We start from the raw sequence: 22,325 nt of genomic DNA on the forward strand, positions 1-22,325 counted from the left end.
CTACATCCCAGTAATTTTAGACAGTAGTAAACACAAAGGGGGACATGACGATATTAACAGTAAAACTCCACTAACTTACTGAAAGCAATTTGGCCCAAATACAGTGGCGAGATTGTGAACATTCATGCGATTCTGCACATGATGCTTGGCTACTTTTGTCAAGAACTGGCAAAGGTATTTGAGGAGGCAGTAGTGGGTGTCTGGCAGCTCTTTTATTAAGTCTCTTAAGCTACTCTCCTGAACATCATTTCTGCCATCTGGAAAAAAAAAGAATAAAAATGTTCTCAGGTATATTTCACAGTAACAAAACAGAAGCCATAGGTGTAATAAATTCTAACATTTTATTCAGAAAAAAAATCTTGAGAGACTGAGATAGGCCTTGCATATTTGACTTTATGTTAAAGAATTACTAACTTATACAAGAAATCTAAAAAAACCCACAAGGTTTATTCAGTGCACAAAATGGGTTTGTGTTTAAATTTTATGTTTTCCTCCTTAAAATTAAGACAATGGTTAGGTTTTTGATCCACAGCAGAATCTTCCATTTGATTTTTGTCTTCAAGTTTGTTAAAACCAGGATTCTCTTGAGTAAAATTTGATATGAGAGACCTTCAAGGGACACCACGGGGGACGCTGAACTTAGTGATCAGGATACTGTACACAGAGAAAACTGAAGGAAACTTTTAATTCCCAAACAGCTTTTTAATCTTGACAAAGATTATCTCCTTAACCAATCTCTAGTCAGACTTCTCTGAGCTTTTTTCAACTAAGCCCTCTTCTAGGCATGTCCTCAAGAGTCCACTTCTAGTAACAATACTGCTAAGTCAGTTCAGTCAAAATTCCCCACCATTCATATCTGATAACCCTCCATATCTGAACAAATTACTCATTTCCTACCATCCTCCAAATGATGTCTGATCACCTTGGCCTGCCTTCAGCAAGAAACCTGTTAGGTCAGTTTAGCCATAATCTCTCTTTATCCTTGAGGTTTCCTCTCAGTAATTTTCCACCCACTGCCTGCCGCTTGTCCCAATCCTGCAACATGGCTATATAATTCCCACTTTCCCTTGTATTCCAAGTTGAGCCCAATCTCTCTGCCCCAACTGCAAAACCCCAATGCAGTAGTCCCTCTAGCTATCATAATAGTCCTGAATAAAGATTGCCTTACCATTCTTTAACAAGTGTCAGAATGAATAACTTTATCTTCTTCTTCTTTTTTTTATTTTATTTTATAAAGGAGTTTCGCTCTTGTCACCCAGACTGGAGTGTGGTGGTGCAATCTTGGCTGCCTCAGCCTCCCAAGTGCTGGGACTACAGGTGCCTATCAAGACGCCCGGCTAATTTTTGTATTTTTAGTAGAGATGGGGTTTCATCATGTTGGCCAGGCTGGTCTTGAACTCCTGACCTCAGGTGATCCATCTGCCTCGGCCTCCCAAAGTGTTGGGATTACAGGCGTGACACACCGCACCCAGCCAGAATAACTTTTTCTTTAACAATATCTAACATGTCATATAGTTCAGAATTTGATATATCTTTCTCATACAAAAGACTAATAACCCAGCAATACCCCAAATGTCTAATGATACACCAAAATTCACAGGCATACATATGAAAAGTTTCTCTCAAGTCTCAAAGATTTGTTTTGTCATTATTAAATACAGTAAAATTGCTAAATTTTCTGACTTTGTATAATGCTTTCTCTTGGAAGAAAATAAAAGTATTTTATAATGAATACAGTAGTTTAGAGGAATGACTACAGTTCATTACTTTAACAGACATCTAAGAGAATGAAAATGTAACTCAGTTATAATTAATAAGCAGTTGTACTGCCTACATAAGTCAGTTTTAGCCAGTTAAGTGAAGAAGAAACAGAAAAATGAGGGAAATGAGATACAAAATCAGAGGATTAATCAGTGTTACAAATCACCTGGATAACATAATGCTACAGACAGGAAGTGAAAATATACAGCAAATCAGACACAGTAACATTGAGAGGCTTCAGAGCACAGGATCAGAATGAAGCCTCAAGTCATTTCTGAGGTGAGGAACCTGGTTTTGCTACTTACTACCTATGTGACCTACATTGCATTGTTTATGATGACTATTTTCCACTGCACTATGACCTTAACTAGCAAGGATATATAAGAGATTAAAATAATTAAGTTGGCGTGATTAAGAACTAATTGGAGATATCAATTTCTCATACCTTTATATTATAAAAATAAACAAATAATGAATCAAGAGAAAATGTTCTGCCTTTTTTGTGGTGACTAATTCAAAGTGAGTCTATGGGATGTTTTCACTGTTGTCTGTTCTCTGTTTAAATTGTGGTCTGATTCTCAGCATTTAAAGATACAAGCAACAGAATTACAACAGCCTTGATAATCAGGCTCTGGCCTCTGGCTCTGAAATGAAACCTCAAACCATAAGGCAGGCAATGTGTAAAGACACCAGGTCAAATAAAATAAAGATTCAAAATAGTTATGAATTTATGACAATAATATCTTTGAAAAAGCAGCAGCATTTTCATCATTTTCTAATCTTTGAAATATGATAAACAATTTTTCCAGGAAATAAAATTGCCAAATAATGGGAAGGGAGACAGACGTACTTAGAGAGTTTCACATTTAGCAAAAGAACATAAAATCCTTTTATGTTCACAGAAGATACCATAAAATATATTCTCAAAAGTCAAAAGTGACTGAGAAAGAAATATCTCATATCTACCTCCTTCCGTTTCCACAGGATTTTTGTTTCCTGTGATGGAAGATGGATTCATAGATTCCTGGATTCACCAACTGGGCAAGGTTGTGAGTGTCCTCTCCATCAGTGCCTTTGACAGCAGCATACCTACATTTATAATTCACCTCTTGAATCCCTGTTCAAATACACTGACAGCACAGTAAAGACCTTAATTTATTAGGATGATATTTTGCCTCATCTCTTTTCATACTCGTTAATTATGTATCTGCATTTTGTAAAGCGTTTCCAGAAATATCTGGTAAACATCACCATTACTCCCAGCCTGCTGCAATCCTACAAATAAGATTTCCTACATATGAGAATAACTGCTCAACACCTTCGGAGGAGGCTTGTAGAAAAATGCCTATGATAGCAGCATGGGGGCAGTGGTGGTACAAATGTGCCTATTAGGAAGATGCCTTCTGATGCTTGCAGGAAAGAAAGCTCATACTAATTGGCAGGGTATGGTGGCTCATGCCTGTAATTCCAGCACTTTGGGAGGCCAAGGAGGGTGGATTGCTTCAGCCCAGGAGTTCCAGACCAGCCTGGGCAACACAGCAAAACTCCATCTCTACAAAAAATACAAAAATTAGCTGGGCGTGTTGGCACATGCCTGTAGTCCCAGCTACTTGGGAGGCTAAAATGGGAGGATCTCTTGAGCTTGGGGAGGTCAAAGCTGCAGTGAGCCATGATCATGCCACTGCACTCCAGCTTAGGTGACAGAGTGAGACCCCGTCTACAAAAAAAAAAAAGTTCCTATTACTATGCTATGGCTTAATTTTTTGATTTATGGATACCTAAATACAATAAACACTGCCTTATCCATTCATGTTCTTGTATTTATATTATTAATTATGATAACTCTCTTAAGGTCTCACATTATAAAAGAGTTCGCAACGTTTCTATTTTTATTTACACGCATCCAAAATGTACATTTATTGCACACTATGTATGATGTTTATCACACACTTTCTATGTGCCTAACATTCTCTAACACCAGGGAGACAGCATTAAACAAAGCTGTGATGGTTAATATTGAGTGTCAACTTGACTGAAGGACACAAAGTATTGTTCCTGGGTGTGTCTGTGAGGGTGTTGCCAAAGGAGATTAACATTTGAGTCAGTGGACTGGGAGAGGCAGTCCCACCCTCAATCTGGGTGGGCACCATCCAATCAGCTGCCAGCGCAGCTAGAATAAAAGCAGGCAGAAAACTACGGGAGGACTAGACTGGCTGAATCTTCCGGACTCCATCTCTCTCCCGTTCTGGATGCTTCCTGTCCCTGAACATCAAACTCTTCAGCTTTTGGACTCTTGGACTTACACCAGAACCACTCTTGGACCCTTGGATTTTCCAGGGGCTCTTGGGCCTTCAACCACAGACTGAGGGGTGCACTGTGGGCTTCCCTACTTTTGAGGTTTTGGGACTCAGACTGGCTTCCTGGCTCCTCAGCTTGCAGACGGCCTATCGTGGGACTTTACCTTGTGATTGTGTGAGCCAATACTCCTTAATAAGCTTCCTTCATATATTCATCCATCCTATTAGTCCTACACCTTTAGAAGAACCCTGACTAATACAAAAGCAAACTCCATGCCCTTATGAAACATTCTAATCTAGGGGTAGACAGACAATTAAAAAATAAATGTTTAAAATATATGTGAAGTGGTAACATACGTATTATGACTTAGAAATAACACATATGTTACCATCTACACATATAATAGAAAGCAGGGTAAAGTGAAGGAAAGCAGAGTATGCTGGGGTAGATGTTACTTCACTCAACATGGTCAGGGAGGCCCCTCTGATACCGTGACATTTGAACAGAGCTGAAAGAAATAAGGAAGTGTGTAGGAGGCAAGGAAACAGCACATGCAAAGGCCTCCTGAGGTGGAGTTCCTGGGGATGGGGCTAACGGTGGGTGGGGAGAGTAGCTGGAGATGAAATCAGGAGACAATGCAGAGAGGGAAAGGACAGATCATTGCTGTCTGATTAAATCTGATTAAAAGCCATGGTCTTGTTTTGTTTTGTTTTCTGTGTGAGGGTTTTGAGCTGTGGGGAGACATGATCTGCTTGAGGACCACTCTGGCTGCTATGCTGAGTCTAGACTGTAGGGGCACAGTTGAAAGCATTAAGATTACTTACGAGACTACTGTAATCATCCAGAAGGAAAGGGCCTCATGGCCTGGATCAGGCTGATGCTGGTAGGATGGTTAGACACAGGGGTGGATTCTAAATGCACTTCTAATTTGTCTTGTGTTGGAAGTTGTTATAAGTTCGATCATTCCAAAAACATTTCTTGAGTGACTACTCTATGCCAGGCACCATTCTAAGCATTTGGGATAAATCCATAAACAAAATAAACAGAAAATCCCTACCCTCATGGAGCTTACCTTCTAGCAGATGAGACATTAGGCAATAAGGCTAAGGGAACTGGGAGTACTTGAACCAAGGTGAAGGCTGGTGATTGAGATTATAAATAAGATTGTCAGGAAGGTCTCCTTGAAATGTACTTGCTGTCTGCAGCTAAAGTAAAAAATCTATAAACTGGCAAACATAAGCTCTTTTAGAGACGGTGGTTGAGTTCCGACCAAATTTTAAATACCCTCCATGTCTTGCATATTAAAAGAGCTCAAGACACTGTTTTAAAAATAATGATATACATTTTTAAGACACACAGTAAGACAAACCAGCATAGAAATACAATACATCAATACTTCAAATATATTTTAAAGAGATGTGGAATAATTTAGTCCATTTACAGAATTTGCTGAGTTGGATGTAATATTACTGTTAGGTAGGAATCGGATTATAGATAATAGCTAAATATAAGAAAAAGCTCATTTGGTGGTCACAGGGAAAGGACACTCAGCAATAAAATTCCATAGAAAGGCCTCAGAAACAGAAGTGAAATGCATCTCTGCAGATGTATTAACATATGTTAACAGCTTTAAACTTGTAGTTATTTTTAGAATTAAATTGGAATAAAAACTAGGATCATATGCTATAATTCATACGTCCAAAAATTCTTTTTTTTTTTGAGACAGAGTCTCACTCTGTCACCAGGCTGGAGTGCAGTGGTGCAATCTCAGCTCACTGCACTCCACCTCTTGCGATCAAGTGATTCTCCTGCCTCAGCCTCCTGAGTAGCTGGCACTACAGGCATGTGCCACCACGTCCAGCTAATTTTTATATTTTTAGTAGAGAAGGGGTTTCACCATGTTGGCCAGGATAATCTTGATCTCTTGACATCGTGATCCATATGCCTCTGCCTCCCTAAGTGCTGAGATTACAGGTGTGGGCCACCGCGCCTGGCCAAGTCCAAAAATTAGAAGAAAACTTTGCAGATGGAAATAATGGTTCACAATTGAAATAGTCATCATTTTCTTTGACATCAATCTTTTCTTAAGACAAAAACTATCTCTCTCCATTAGTGAAAAGTGCCACATCAAATTATTCAAGTTTTCTTGAAAGCTTACATTTGTTGTTGGCTACATTTGACCCATTGCTCAAGCTAAAATGCAAACATTCAACTAGCACAGTATACACAGCCTACAGAGAAATCTACTCAGCACTTGAAAACTTTACCATAAATACTTTTGTTCCAGTTTAAGCAGCAAACACTGAACCATGTGACAAATATTTGCTCTCACAAAAAAAAAAATCGTAATTATAATCAGCAATGCTATAGCTGTATCACAGGATATGTCACAGGATGACACCTACCTCTAATCTTGACATGTATCCTAGTGTTTGTCACATGCCTAGACTTTTCAATGACCATGAAGTTATACTGTACTCATAATCTTAGCCTCAAGGAAAGAATAAAATAAAATAACTGGCAAAAGGCTAATTCCTATCATGATACATCTCAGAGCTATGAGATCAACCACTAAAACAATCAAAATATTTAGTCTCGTGGTGCCAGATTTATCAAAGTAGCTCCCTCTTCCCGCCTCATTAAACCTCATAAAAGGTTTTATGAAAACTTGCTAATCTATTAGATAGTAATAGTATAATGAGCTGTTGCTGACTGCAGATTAAGAGAGGTCATAAAGTTGAGAACGTGGGCAGCCTCTAGAAACTGAGAAACCAGCAAAGAAACACAGACTTCAGCCTTACAACTGCATGGAACTGAATTCTGCCAACAATCTGAATGAGTCTGACAGTAGATTCTCCCCCAGAACAGTCATACAGGAGCCTAGACTGTCACCTTGAATCTGGCCTTGTGAGACTTGGAGTAGAGGAAACAGTTGAGCCCACACACTTCTCATCCACAGTACAGTGAGATAATGAATTTGCGCTGAATTAAGCCACTAAGTTTGTGGTAATGTGTTATGGTAGCAATATGAATCTAGTAGTTCCCCATTTGGAGATGACTAGACTGAAAGAATATGAATGTTCAAGTAAGAGCAAAGGCCTGCAGGAATAACAAAGAATTAGGTGATATTTTAGGCTTCAGTCGTATAACCAAAACAAGCTCCTGATAATGCCTAAATAGTATCTCAGCATATTCATTTTGTGGAGTATTTATTGGGTGCTGAATGCTTGTCAGTGGGGACAGGTGGTATACATAAAAATGTAAAACAGTCTAACTAAATTATAAAGCTGGAACCTCATATCTATACTAAATGTTAGACACAAGCATTTAGCAGCTGAAGAACTTATTTTATCAGAAACATAGCACATAGGACAGAGAGACTCCAACAATGTAAAATGCTAATCTGAAACAATATTGGCAGCATCTCAGCTAATAAAACTTGGCTTTCTCCATAAATCTAGCACTACATTAAGTGGGCCAAGCACAGGAACTATATAGTTTCAGTTGAAATCATATTACTGCCATTGGTTTTTTTCTAGGCACTCTTTGTTAAATGCTCAGCTATAAGTGGCCTTTAAGTGGATTTGGTGTCATATGAGTTAAACCAAGCCCAGAGTTACTTAAGCCTATTTGTATGTCCTCTTACCCTTCCTTCCTCCCTTAAGGGCCTCAAATTGTTTATATGTTCATTGTAAAAGGTTGATTATTTCCGTGGGTTCAGTAAAGCAGGTGTTCAAAACAGCTCGACAGAATCAGGGCAGAGCATAGGTGGTTAGTAAGCTAATTATTTGGCATCCCTTCAATTGATATTCTTTAACCAAATAATTTTTTTTTGAGACGGAGTTTCGCTCTCGTTACCCAGGCTGGAGTGCAATGGCGCGATCTCGGGTCACCGCAACCTCCGCCTCCTGGGTTCAGGCAATTCTCCTGCCTCAGCCTCCTGAGTAGCTGGGATTACAGGCACGTGCCACCATGCCCAGCTAATTTTTATGTATTTTTAGTAGAGACGGGGTTTCACCATGTTGACCAGGATGGTCTCGATCTCTTGACCTCGTGATCCACCCGCCTCAGCCTCCCAAAGTGCTGGGATTACAGGTGTGAGCCACCGCGCCTGGCCCCAAATTTTTAATATTTTTTATGTAGATTGATTTTCTATTAATACAAGTTGTATACTTTAAAAATAACTCACTTGTTGACTATTTCTTCTTTTCTTCCAACATAAAAGACTCACTAAAAAACCAAAGAATTTACTGAGGATTTCACCCAGTTTACAATGAATTCCATAATATCCTCAATAGGCCTCATCTTGGCCTTGGAGGTGCTGGGTCTCCCATTTTCCTCTTCAAGCCCATAATCAAAAAACTATGTTAGTTAGAAAATAATTACTCAAAATAAAGTTACAATATAACATAGCAATTATAGGTAGATATTCAAGAGAAATAAAAAGCATATATCCACACAAAAACTTGTACATAAATGTTCATAACAACAAAAAAATTGAAATAACCAAATTTCCATCAACATATGAATGGATAAGTAAAATGTGGCATTTTCATACAACAGAATATTAACCAGCCATAGGAATAAAGCACTGACATGTGACACCACAGATGAAGCTTAAAACATTATGCTAGACCACAGAAGCCAGTCACAAAGGACCACATAGTGTGTGATTCCATTTATGAAATGTCCATGAGAAGCAAATGTTTATAGAGAGACAGTAGACTGGTCTTTGCCTAAGGATGTGGGTGGCTGCAGGAGGGAGGAATGGGGAGTGACTGCTAATGGGCATGGGGTTTCTTTCCGGGGTCATAAAAATGTTGGAAAGTTAGATAATGGTGTTGGTTGCACTTCGTGAATATATTAAAAACCACTGAATTGTACACTTTAAGAAGGTCTATTTATGGTGCTTAATTTATATACCGGTAAAACTGTTACAAAGAAATTCTGTTGACTTCAAAATCAAGCATGGGAAAAAAATCAAGCATGGGAAAAGAAAGTCAGAGGAGACCTTTCAAATAAAGATGACAGATCATTTCAGTTAAAGATGAGTGTACCTACTTTTCCTCCTAATACCCCACTAAAATAACAATTTTTCTTTTGAGACGAGGAGTTTTGTTGTTTCGCCAGGCTGGAGTGCAGTGGCACAATCTCGGCTTACTGCAACCTCTGTCTTCCGGATTCAAACAATTCCCCTGCCTCAGCTTCCTGAGTAGCTGGGACTACAGGCGCACACCACCACACTTGGCTAGTTTTTTGTATTTTAGTAGAGACTGGGTTTCACCATGGCCAGGATGGTCTCCATCTCCTGACCTCATGATCTGCCTGCCTTGGCCTCCCAAAGTGCTGGGATTACAGACATGAGCCACTGTGCCCAGTCTAAAATGACAGTATTTTTTTTAAAAAGAATAAGCCCTCAGGGATAAAGAGAACAGCCTAAAACATGACAGTAGATGAAAGAGTTTAACAAATTTACATGTGCATGCACACACTCACGTTTCAAGATGAGTTGTTCTTACATGGAATAATTTGCTCAGTCACGGCTTCTCTTTCCAAGCTTGCATAACCTCACCCACCAATTAATACTATCTCACAGAGTCAAAGGCCATATAAGGAAAATAAAGATGCATACGTGTACCCAGAAAAGAAAAGATCATCTGGTTATCAGAAACTACAATCTTGGAGGTCATGGGTGGTTATAGACACAAATAAGGTTTTTCCTGTCACATGGATCTGGATGAGAGCAGTCCAATTGGAATATTGCCAAAATGTATGAAGTCATATGTGGAAACCTGGGTCCTGCCACGACATTTCCAATTTATTACAGGAGACTTTGAGCTGCTGATTGAGTGGTACCTTGGGCAAATATATAGATGTCAACCCTTTAATTTTCCTCTGGGTTTAAGTCTTTACCTAGAGAAAAAGGATAGTTTATATGTGTGGCATTGCTTATAGAAAACTTAAAAGATACACACATTTTGTAGTTTAATATAATGATTCTGTTTCTCACAGAAACAGGTATTTGTATAAGTTGAGTAATTTCAAAAGAAAAGCAGCTTCTCAGTAAGAAGAAATTAACCTAGGGAAGGAAATATGTCATATGCTTGTTATAGAGCTCATACTATCAAAGAAATGACACTTCATAACTGGTATTTGGTCAACATTTATTCACATGCTACTTTAAAATTTGCAAGTCAAAACCACTCAGCTAATCTCAAAACAATACAGATGGCATGATAGTGTATATCAAAGACAGGCTTGATTCCAAGATATCTACTGCGTTTCTCATACAAAGAAAGAGAAAGCCCTTAAGGCTTAGGTACAAATTAGTTTATTAAATTAGCTTTATTTAAAATTAGCCAATGTACTAATTAAAATGGCCCTATTATTAGAGAAAGAAAAACAGTTACTGTCTAAATTAACAAATGCTCATAAGCATTTGATAAAATTCACAGGCACTTAACTCTCACATGTTTGCACAGCTGCTATTATAAAATTATGTCTCATTTAAAATCAAGTATGAGCTGGGGGGTTAAAAAAAAAAAAGAGAATTTCCATTTAAAGAGTCAGATTGATTATATGTGTTTATCTAGTCTTCTTCCCAAGACTCCACTTAAATGACAGGAAATTATGCTTAAAAAATGTAAGCACCCAATGGCAAAAAAAGAACAGCATAGAAGACAGAAGAGTATGAGATTTTAAAGACATTTGGAAGTGGATGCAAGTGAATGGAAACAGACTGTTTACAAGCCTGCCAGGCTCAGGGAGTCCTCCAACACTGCCTGGATCCAGGCAGACATGCGCTCAGGCAGGAGTGCTGAGGCTTAGTCTCTGGGTAATATCAGAGGATTCTTGGATACCTAAGATACTTAAGGACTAGCATGAGAAACACATTTGAAAATGTGAGATTAGTGAAAAGTCTGCTAAGAAATAAGGGGCCATTATTTCCTTACTGATGGGAAGCAAGCACATTACTTCCCATCTCCCACAAGCCCTGCTCTTGAAGAACTCAGTTGCTGATAAGGAAAAAGATGTTTACATACTGACATCTGGGCCTCCCCAAATGATACAGCTACATTTCTCATTTTTCTATCTAATCCCTCCAAAGTGAAGTATGCCAAGAGACAAGCCCCTGATCCCATTTATGAAATGTTATCCTCAAATCAAACAGCTAGGAATCACTTTATGTTTGAGTAAAGACAAAAAGAAAACCTACAAACAGATAATAGAGAGAAAAGAAGAAGATTTAAACAAGTACAACAGTAACAACAAATCATTGTTAGTATCCTCAGAAAAATAAGATGAGAATGCTCTAAAGCAAGAGTATGGTGTTTTGCAAAAGGAATCAAAAGCAAGAAGATTTTGGATATTAAAAATAGAAAAGCTAAAATTTAAACAAAATAGGTTTGGCTGGAAGATAAACAAGGAAATTTCACAGAAAACAGAATGAAAAGACAGTGATAAGACATTTAAAGAAACTAATATAGGAAAGCTAATACAAGAAAATTTTCAAGACCAAAAGAAAATACTTTCCAATTTGAAGGAACTCATGGATTGTTTAACATAAGCCTCCAGGAAATAGTAGGTCCAGGAAAAAACACTGGTGAAGAAAAACTCAAGATGACATCTACAACCAGTCCAGGAGGCAACAGAAAATAAAAAGGGCCCCAAAGACGAACCTCCACAGAAATAAAGAATGGATAAGTTATTTAATTTTTTTAAGTTAACAGTGGAGCTATTGGAGCAGTTTGAAAAAACAAACATACAAACAAACAACTGTGTCAAGTTTACAGAAAATTATGTAAGTGGGCTGGGCATGGTAGCTCAGGCCTATAATCCCAGCACTTCCGGAGGCCGAGGTGGGCAGATTATTTGAGGTCAGGAGTTCAAGACCAGCTTGGCCAACATGGTGAAACCCTGTCTCTACTAAAAATACAAAAATTAGCTGGGCACATTGGCGTATGCCTGTAATCCCGGATACTTGGGAAGCCGAGGCAGCAGAGTCACTTGAACACAGGAGGTGGAGGTTGAAGTGAGCTGAAATCCCACACCCCTGCACTCCAGCCTGGGTGACAGAGTAACGAAAAAAGAAAAAAGGAAAAAAAAATTATGTAAGTGAAAAAATAGACAAATATTAACATCAGAAAATATCTCACACACATATATCCTCTTACATAATTATTAGTAAATCACACATTAATTATGAATTCAACTGAATTTGTCATATATCAATATTTGAAGAAATTGTTTGGAGTAAGTGGCGAGGCAACAGAGTGAATTCCATCTGTTTTATAAGCAGAAGTGATGAGATAATATCTGAAAGTGAGCAATCAAGATTTAACACTATGTTATTAAATAGAAGCAAATACCAAAGCAACAGCTAAACCAATTAAAACTTATTACTTCCGAGAAGGAACTGAGGGCTGCCAAAGGGCATGGTAGGGATTTCCTGTTTTGTTTTGTTTTTGTAGAGACAGGCTGGTCTCAAACTACTGGCCTCAAGTAATCCTCCTACCTTGACTTCCCAAAGTGCTGGAATTACAGACATAAACTACCACACTTGGCCAGGGTCTGCTTGTTTCCTTTTCTTTTCTGTTTTGTGAAATGGAGTCTCACTTTGTTGCCCATGCTGGAGTACGGTGGCACGATCTCAGCTCACTGCAATCTCCACCTCCTGGATTCAAACAACTCTAGTGCCTCAGCCTTCTGAGTAGCTGGATTACAGGCATGCACCAGCAGACCTGGTAATTTTTGTATTTTTAGTAGAGTGGGGTTTTGGCATGTTGGCCAGGCTGGTCTCAAACTCCTGGCATTAAGTGATCCACCCACCTCAGCCTTCCAGAGTGCTAGGATTACAGGCGTGAGCCACCGCATCCAACCCATGTTGTATTATTTATCAACTTAGCCAACAATCAGAAAGTTCAAGCACGGTTTCCATTAATTTGGGCAAGGATTTTGAAACCTTCCTCTTCAAGTTGAATTCATTTCTTTTTTTCCCTTTTCCTTCTTTCTAATCATGAGGCAGGTAAGTACACTTACTCTTCTGTAACTCTTTTGTAATATTCGAAGAGAAAGGAAAGTTAGAATAGAGAAAGGGTAAAGAGACCAATTTTAAGCTTAAAAACAGAAAATAATGAAGAGAATCACACTAAAATGACTTGTCTTTTTATGACCAAGAAAGCAAGGGGCAGGAGTGAAATCTGAGGATGAGTTGGGACAGAAGCATTGGGAAGGGAGATTATATTAAAAATATGGATGCCCAATTTCCATCTCTAAAGATAATGACTTGACTGGCCTTCAATGTGACTTGATCTCTGGAAGTTTTCTAAGCTTTCTAGAAAACTCTTAACTTTTATTTTAGGTTTGGGGGTGCATGTGAAGGTTTGTTACACAGGTAAACCCATGTCATTTTTTTTTTGTACAGATTATTTAATCACCCAGATATTAAGCCCAGTACCCAACAGTTATCTTTTCTGTTCCTCTCCCTCCTCTCACTCTCCATCCTCAAGTAGACCCAGTGTCTGTTGTTTACTTCTTTGTGTTCATAAGTTTTTATCATTTAGCTCCCACTTATAAGTGAGAACATGCAGTATTTGGTTTTCTGATTCTATGTTAGTTTGCTAAGGATAATAGCCTCTAGCTCCATTCATGTTCCCATGAAAGACATAATCTCATTCTTTTTTATGGCTGTATAATATTCCATGGTATATATGTATCATATTTTCTTTATCCAATCTGTCACTGATGGCATTTAGGTTGATTCCATGTCTTTGCTGTTATGAACAGTGCTACAATGAAAATTCACATGCATGCTTCTTTATGGTAAAATGATTTCTATTCCTCTGAGTACATACCCAGTAATGGGATTTGCTGGGTTGAATGGTAGTTCTGTCTTTAGGTCTTTGAGGAATTGCCATCCTGCTTTCCACAATGGTTGAACAAATTTACACTCCCAATAATAGTGTATAAGGATTTCATTTTTTCCACAACCTCACCAGCATCTGTTATTTTTTGACTTCTTAGTAATAGCCATTGTGACTTGTGTGAGATGATATCTCATTGTAGTTCTGATTTGTATTTCTCTAATGATAGTGATGTTGAGCTTCTTTCACAGGCTTGTATGCCTTCTTTTGAGAAGTCCTTTTGTTGTTTTTCTCTTATAAATTTGTTTAGGTTCCTTATAGATGCTGAATATTAAACCTTTGTCGGATGCAAAATTTGCAAATATTTTCTCCTATTCTGTAGGCTGTTTACTCTGTTGATAGTTTCTTTCGCTGTGCAGAAGCTCTCAAGTTTAATTAGATTCCACTTGCCCATTTTTGCTTTTGTTGTGATTGATTTTGGTGTCTTTGTCATAAAAATTTTGCCCTTTTTTACATCCAGATGGTATTGCCTAAGTTGTCTTCCAGGGTTTTTACAGTTTTGGGTTTTACATTTAAGTCTGTAATCCACCTTAAGTTGAATTTTGTATACAGTGTAAGGAAGGGGTCCAGCTTCAGTCTTCTGCATATGGCTAGCCAGTTATCCCAGCACCATTTATTAAATAGGGAATCTTTTCCCCATTTCTTGTTTTTGTCAGCTTTGTTAAAGATCTTATGGTTGTAGGTTTGTGAGCTTATTTTTGGGCTCTCTACTCTGTTCCACTGGTCTATGTGCCTTGCAAGGCAATTCTTATAGGTTGTCACAGTTGAGAAGCACTGGCTTAGCACTTACTAAATATTTAGTATGTAACTGGCATTATTCCAAGTTCTTTAGATGGATAAACTCTTTCAATATCCACAATAACCTCAGAAAGTAGACACTACTGCTATTGAGAGGGGAGACTTCCCTGGACCCCTTTGTGGGACTTGCAACAGGAGTGTCGCTCGCTTACTCAAATCCCTTGTGGGAGGAGGAACATGCAGGCAAGCAGGTACTAGGGCCAGGGCAAGCACTTTTGGCCTCTGTAGCATCTATGAGTGTGTTATAATTAATGCTCCTTTAGCAGCTGCTGTCCATGGATGGCTAAGTGTTAACCAGCTCAGTGGAGAGTCAGGGTGACAGCCTGCCCTCTTGGTACCCGGGTTCTTGTCTGGCATCCAGGAATAGTCAGGTCACATGGATTTGAAGGATAATGAGTGCGGACTTTTTATTAAGCAATGGAAGTGATCCTCAACGGAAGGACAGCTAGAAAAAAGATGGTGCGGGAAGAAGGTACTCTTTTCCCAAAGCCCCGCTGTCTCCAGCTGGGCTCCTCTCCTAAGTCGTGCTGTCTGAAGTTAAGCCACATCTATCCATAGTCTCAGACACTCAGTTGCTTCTTCTCTTCTCAACAGTCAGCCACTTGTCCCTCTGCCAGCTGAGGTCTGGAGTTTATATGGGCACAGGATAGGTGGATGGAGCCGACCAAAAAGCAACGTTTGGGCACAAAAATAGGAATGCCTGTCCTTATTTAGGGCCATGGGTACAGGGTTGAGGGTGGAGCACTCACCAGGGACCCCGCTCTCCTGCCTCCTGTCCGTATCATTATCTCCGTTTAACAGGGAAACTGAGGTAATTTTAAAATGCCCACAAAGTTTGACACATTTCCCTTAAAAAGATGGAGCCAAATTTCCCTCCCCTTGAATACAGACCAGACTAATGACTTGCTCCTAACAAACAGGGCAGAGTGCTTCTATCTGACTACTAGGGCTAAAAGGACAGTTTCCACCTCTCTTCAACTGCTCGCTCTGGGAGAAGCCAGCTACCATGTTAAGATCACATTCAAGCAGCCACCTGGAGAAGCCCACAGAGAAAGGACTTCCAAAACAGAAACAAATCAATGCTGTAATAACAGTTTATGTCCCGAAGAAGATCTAATTAACATCCCATTGCAGGCATTTTTTACTATTTTTCACTCAAACATTTATCAAATTCAATAAATTTTAAAAAGCACAGTGTTATGGACTGAATTTTGTCCAAAATTTACAGATTGAAGCCCTAACCCCCAATGTGACCACAGTGGAAGACAGCACCTTTAAGGAGGTAATGAAGGTTAAATGAGGCCACAAGGGTTGGCTCCTAATCAAATAGGGCTGGTGTTCTTATGAGAAAGAGATATCAGGAGTGCTCCAGCACAGACAAAAGGCCATGTGAGGACACAGCAACAAAGTGACCACACTTGCAGGGAAAGAAAAGCCCTCACCAGAAACTATTTCTGCCAGCACCTTGATCTTGGACTTCCAGCCACCAAAACTGTGAGAAAATAATTTCTGCTGTTTTAGCCACCCAGTCTGCATTATTCTATAATGGTGGCCCTAGCTGATTAATACATGCAGTATAAAATAAAAAGCCTGGGTTTTTGAGTCAGGCAGATCCTAACTCTGCACAATCTACTGCTTGCTCTTTGGCAAGTAACTTACCCTCACTTAGCTGAACTTCACTTTATCTATGAAATATTTGTAGGAATAGCTGTAACGGAGATGAGAAACACAGGTAAAGCACCTGGACAAAATCTTGACCCAAAACAGGCACTTAAATTGTGATTAAAGAAATATAAAATTAGCTTGTTGTTATCTATTTATATCTACAGTATTGTCCAAACATAATTGACACTCAGAATTATATATATAAACACTGATGAGTCTACAAAGATGACTATGAAATGAACATCTTCAGTCCTAATCCCTCTCATAAGCGCTAACCTTCATTTCACTCATCCATTTAAAATGAACTTATCATTATGGTCCCCAAATAATCTTCCTTTGTTAACTTCCATTACGTTTATTAAAGGATCAGTTGTCAAGATGTCACATCAGGATCTCTCCCCTTTCTTAAACGAACAAACAAACTAGATCTCTGAGACAGATATTTAATAAAGTCTCCACCAAGGAATCAACAGATCCTACTATGAAATTAAATAATTCAAACTTAAGCTATTGGAACTTTAAATTACTTGAGCCTTAAGAGGAATGAGAATATGTGGCCTGAGTCACGTAGCATGCAGTTACAATTTCTGCTTCTCTGATTACAGATTAACTTCCCTCCATATTCCTGTACTGTAAATGATTAGGAAAGACCCAAAGGTACAAGAGATAAGACTCCTCTCAACACCATTACCTCTCCTTACAGAATATTAAAGCAGTCTTCCTTCAGCTGTAGCAAGCTATAATCAATCACTTTGCTATAATGTATTTGTTATGAGCAATGCAAGGTTAGAGATAACCGGGTCCACACGTGTCTGTGTCTTTCCACAATGACAGGCTTTTATTCACGCTATTCCAATCACAAAAGCCATGAGCTACACACAATTCCCCAAGAAGGCAATTTTCCTTAGTATTTCCTGTTCACTTGGTAGTCGGAGTTGTGCGGACGCAGGCTCAAGCCATTCCACAACTCAGTCAATATTGCAAATCATACTTTAGCAATATATAAATAGTATATGTTATATAATATACTTTAGCAATATATAAATAGTGTATGTTAAACATTCCACAACAAAGTAACATTTAACATGAAGAGGAAGAACAGATAGGAGAAAGGGTTGACAAACCAGTCCATTGGTTTTGCAGGGAAGAGTCTTTGAGGTGGCAGAACCTTCGGCAACAGATGTCAAGCTCTTAATCATGAGCGACTACAAGATGCTGTCAGTTAAGACAGCCATTCTGAGCTGCTGAAGACCTAATCTTTTATAGGCAGAGTCCTCTGGTGATAACTGGTAGGAACTGCTGCTTCTTTGTGTCTATCTCTGGTTGAACTCAATTTTTATTTTTAATTTGTTTATTAAGCAAAACATTGTATCCTTGTTGGCAACGTGTCCTGTGAAATATAAAATGGAGTCTTTTTCTAAGACGGCAATAGTTATGTCAGGGGTGCTCCATATAGTATATCCTAACCTTGTATGAAAAATTTTGTAACCCTGCTAAACTACTCTGTCTCTGTCTATATAAGTAAAACCTTAACTTCTCTACTTTGAAGCTCTGTCCCCATTCCTTTGGAGTCTGTGTTCCCGAATGGCTATCCTCAAGCTTTGTACTGAATAAACTCTAAACTTAATCATAATTTCTGAATCTCATCATTTAAGGCCGACACTACCAAGTGTAACAGACAGCAAAGCCTTTGGGCTAAGTCCCAAATTCACCTGGAGGTAGGAAAGGAGCATTAGGCAGCCACAGATTCCTAGAAAGTTGAAGACTGTCTCTTCCTTTCAGGACAAAAGATCAAGTGTGAGGAGCTGAAGCATTTTAAAATGTAGAGGTGCTACACTGGGTACAGATAGAAAAGAAGACTTGAATAACTGAAGACAAAGGAATAACAGTTGCCTCTGGCCTTATCTAAGCACAAAATTTGCAGGGAGCTCTCCCTGGTGCTACTACAACCTCACCTCACAACTTTCTTCCTGATTATTAGTATGTATTCACAATCGTCTTATAAACTGGCTCTCTGCCATCATGTGGCTCTGCAGACCTCATCAAAGGTATGAACATCAGGGTCGGGCCACTAGACTACCCCTTCCGAACACACTTTCTCAAGTCATCTCAACTCAAAAACTCAAAATTTGACTCTTTTCTTGCCCTCATTTTTTTTCTTTATTTTGAGATGGAGTCTCTCTTTGTTGCCCAGGCTGGAGTACAGTGGTGCGATCTCGGCTCACTGCAACGTCTGCCTCCCGGGTTCAAGATACTCTCCTGCCTCAACCACCCGAGTAGCTGAGATTACAGGTACCCTCCCCCATGCCCAGCTAATTTTTATATTTTTAATAGAGATGGGGTTTCCCCATGTTGGCCAGGCTGGCCTCAAACTCCTGACCTCAAGTGATTCGTCCATCTTGGCCTCCCAAAATGATGGGATTACAGGTGTGCACCACCATGCCTGGCCATCTTCACTATCTTAATAGTTACCAGCTATGATGTCCTGTTAATGTTTTCTGTCTGTCTCTGGTAACCTTTCTTTAAAATCTCAGGATGAGTTTCTGTTTGGAATGATGAGAAAGAAAATTTTGGCAATGGATAGTCGTGATGGTTGCACAACACTGAGAGTGTACTGGATGCCACTGACTTGTACTTGAAAATGGTTAAAATGGTAAATGTTATGTATATATTTACAACAATTTTAAAAATTTCAATTGCCAAATATTTATCTGATACAGATGGCTGTAGGACCATGACCTAGATTTCTGTTAGTCTTTTAGATGTTCTCCCTGCATTCAGCATCTTCCCATCTAACCATCTTACACAGCACTGCCTAACATACTACTTCTATTATGTGAGATCTTTCTTAAACATTATTTATAGATAAACATTAATTTCTTAACACTAATATTCAAGACCCTATACCACCTAACCTCAACTTACTTTTTCAATCATATCTTTTGCTAATCTCTTCTAGCTACAGATAGCTCTGTCAGATAATTCTGTCTTACATTGTTTTTGCTCACTTAAAAGATTTTCTTCTCCATCCAATTAATCTTATGTCTCCAATATTATTTTTCCCACAAAATGTTTTCTGACCACCATAATCCAGGCTGGTTTTCTTCTTTCCTTGTTAGTTACCACTGACTAGATCTTTTGATTGTTCATTTAAAGCACTATTGTAGAATATATACAGCATATCTTCTACTTCCTCAATTAAATCATACATTCCTTGAAATTAAGATTTTTTTTATTTCTTTATATTATCCAGTATCTATTTACAAGTTACTAAAAAATACTGATGAACTGATCTAATTCCAAGTCATCAAATAACAATAAAAATACTCAATTATGATCTAGAACTACTCACATTTATATTAGAGAAGAATTTTCCATTGGAAACACTCAATTAAAAATATTTCTAGCTAATCTTAAATTAAATGAATCCTATTCTGCAATCCTTTTATGGTTTACAATTCATACCTATTTCCAAAACACATATGAGATTACAAAAATAAAAAGTACATACACTACTGCCCTACCAGTATGAGGATAAAAGACCCAAAGGCATAGAATATGCCAAGCTGAGATAATCACAGTAGAAACCTCAATTAAGGAAGATGAATTGCTGCAGTCAGAGAGAAGCCTAACATGGCAATCAGAAAGGATGATCCCTGAAGGCCCCTTAGAGTGTGTCTCTTAAATATGAGTCATCTAAACCTCTAAGAGGGGTTGTCAGGCCTCTGAAAGAAGCAAAAGGTTCTCAAGACAGAATTCCTTGATAAAAATCTGGCATGCAAATATACTGATTTGTTAACTAAAACCCATATAATCGCAGAGTTTCAGAAACCAGACACATCCAAAATGGATAATTTGTTATAGAAATGAATGAATTTAAACAGTTTTCTCCCATTGAGGGCCATTAAGTGTCAGGGATGCTTACAGATATCCAGGCTGTTCTCACTGGCAGTTTGGTTTAGCCTAAATGTCTGAAAAAATACTTAGGACTCCAGAACTCCATCCTATAAAGCATGGGAGAGAGTACTTTGATCTGAAAAATTTTAAGCAAATTAAACTATGAAATCACTTGCTCCTTACAGGATATATTTCAAAGGCCTACAACAACATAAAAAAAAAAAGAAATCTGGCATTGATTTGTAACAGAATACCAAGAAAACTATTTAATCTGTTATTATGAGGATGGATTTATGAAAGCAGGGTAGTCATCCCTGAGGAAATTTGTTGTATATTAATATACAGTAGAAAGGGTGGGGAGATGAGAATACCGTAACTAGCAAGCATAACATCTGCTTTTAATGGGCATTAAAAGCAAAACCCATTCAACTATCCGTAAAGAGCTTTACTACCCCCAGCTTCAGGGTGCCCAGTTGCAGCGTCCACCCTGTACTAACTATAAGAGTACCTCAGACAGGATAAACCATCAAGAAACACAGTAATCCTTTCTATCTTTCATCTAAAATATGAAAGAAGGAAGTTTATTTTATAGAGACAATAATGTGTGTGCATATATATATATATATATAACACAGTAACCCTTTTTAACTATCTTCTAACTGAATTATGAAAGAAGAAAGTTTATTTTATAGAGGCTATATTGTCGGACACCTAATGCATACATTATTCCCTCTACTTGGCAGCTTACATACTAGTAGTTGCTCAATTTTAGTCATGCACTGCATAATGATGTTTTGGTCACTGAGGGACTGCATATATGACTATAGTCCTATAAGAATATAATGGAGCTGAAAAATTCCTATTGCCCAGTGACATCATAGCCATCATAACATCCTACTGCAACATATTACTTACGTGTTTGTGGTGATGCTGGTGTAAACAAACCTACTTGCTTCCAGTTCTATAAAAGTATGGTATACACAATTACGTTCAGTACATAATACTTGATAACAATTATAAATGACTATGTTACTGGTTTATGTACTTACTATACAGCAGGTATAATGTCATTTCATTCAAGGTCATTTTGTTCTAAGGCTGATGAGAAAATAAAAATCAATTCCCAGCCAGAGCCACTGTCTGTGTGGAGTTTTCCCTTCTCCCCAGGACTGCATGAGTTTTCTCTGGGTACTCAGGTTTCCTCCCACACCCCAAAGATGGGCATGATTGGTTAAGCAGCATATCTAAATGGTCCCGGTCTGAGTGAGTGTGGGCATGGGGTTGAGTACACCCTGTGGTGCAGTAGTGCCTGTTCAGGGTCAATTCCTCCTTGCGCCTGAGCTGCTGGGATGGGTTCCAGCCACTCACGATGCTAAAATGAAAAACGCAGGCTAGAAAATGAATGAATGAATAAATGAATACATACGATTGTAAAATAAAAATTCATAAAGTAGACAATAATGCTACAAATGCATGACAATAAACAATGCAGTAGGAATGCACTCAGTGAGCCTGCCATATTTGTCACTGATTTTGAACTAAGTAGTGGAAAGAGGTGCTGCTGACAATTTTTACTTCACAAACACCTATTCCTTGATTTAACCCACCACCACCACTATGATAGCCATCACTCACTCATTTACCAAAAACTGAGAAAATAATTCTTATTTTTAAATAACATTTCTTAAATATATGTGTACCTCACATTTATTTCAATGTTTAATATCAGAAGTATTCTGGGTCTTCAATTAGAAGTTTGGTGATGTTTTTGTGACCAGAAACAGGCCATCAGAACTTAACTTTTGTTTGTATCAATCTGCCTGTGGTAAAACTTGTTTCCCGATATATCATTTCACTTAAACTTGCAGTTTTCAAGAAACTATCAACAACATTAACTGAAAACTTACTGTACATTTTGTTGTTATTTTAGAGTGTACGCATTCTATTTATATATATATAAATAAAGTGCATTTTAGGGTATAC

The 22,325-nt window shown here is 38.4% G+C and overlaps 1 protein-coding gene across 6 annotated transcripts in view; it reads right to left on the reverse strand.

The window, feature by feature from the left end:
* FAM13A (family with sequence similarity 13 member A) overlaps window positions 1-22,325 on the reverse strand; it is a 385,882-nt gene that overhangs the window by 256,711 nt on the left and 106,846 nt on the right. For 4 of the 6 annotated variants that reach the window (XM_012437742.3, XM_012437744.3, XM_064369163.1 and 1 more), the window contains exon 4: window positions 80-257. The exons of 1 other annotated variant lie outside the window; for it this stretch is intronic. In XM_012437742.3, coding sequence (XP_012293165.2) covers window positions 80-257 — 178 coding nt within the window. Of the gene's footprint in view, window positions 1-79; window positions 258-2,727; window positions 2,759-22,325 lie in introns of those variants that run through there. One more of the 6 variants, XM_012437748.3, reaches the window with a different exon arrangement.

This window comes from Aotus nancymaae, unplaced genomic scaffold (assembly GCF_030222135.1).
Source record: "Aotus nancymaae isolate 86718 unplaced genomic scaffold, 86718_ANA_hifiasm-v0.15.2.pri h1tg000006l, whole genome shotgun sequence".
Classification (NCBI taxonomy): domain Eukaryota; kingdom Metazoa; phylum Chordata; class Mammalia; order Primates; family Aotidae; genus Aotus; species Aotus nancymaae.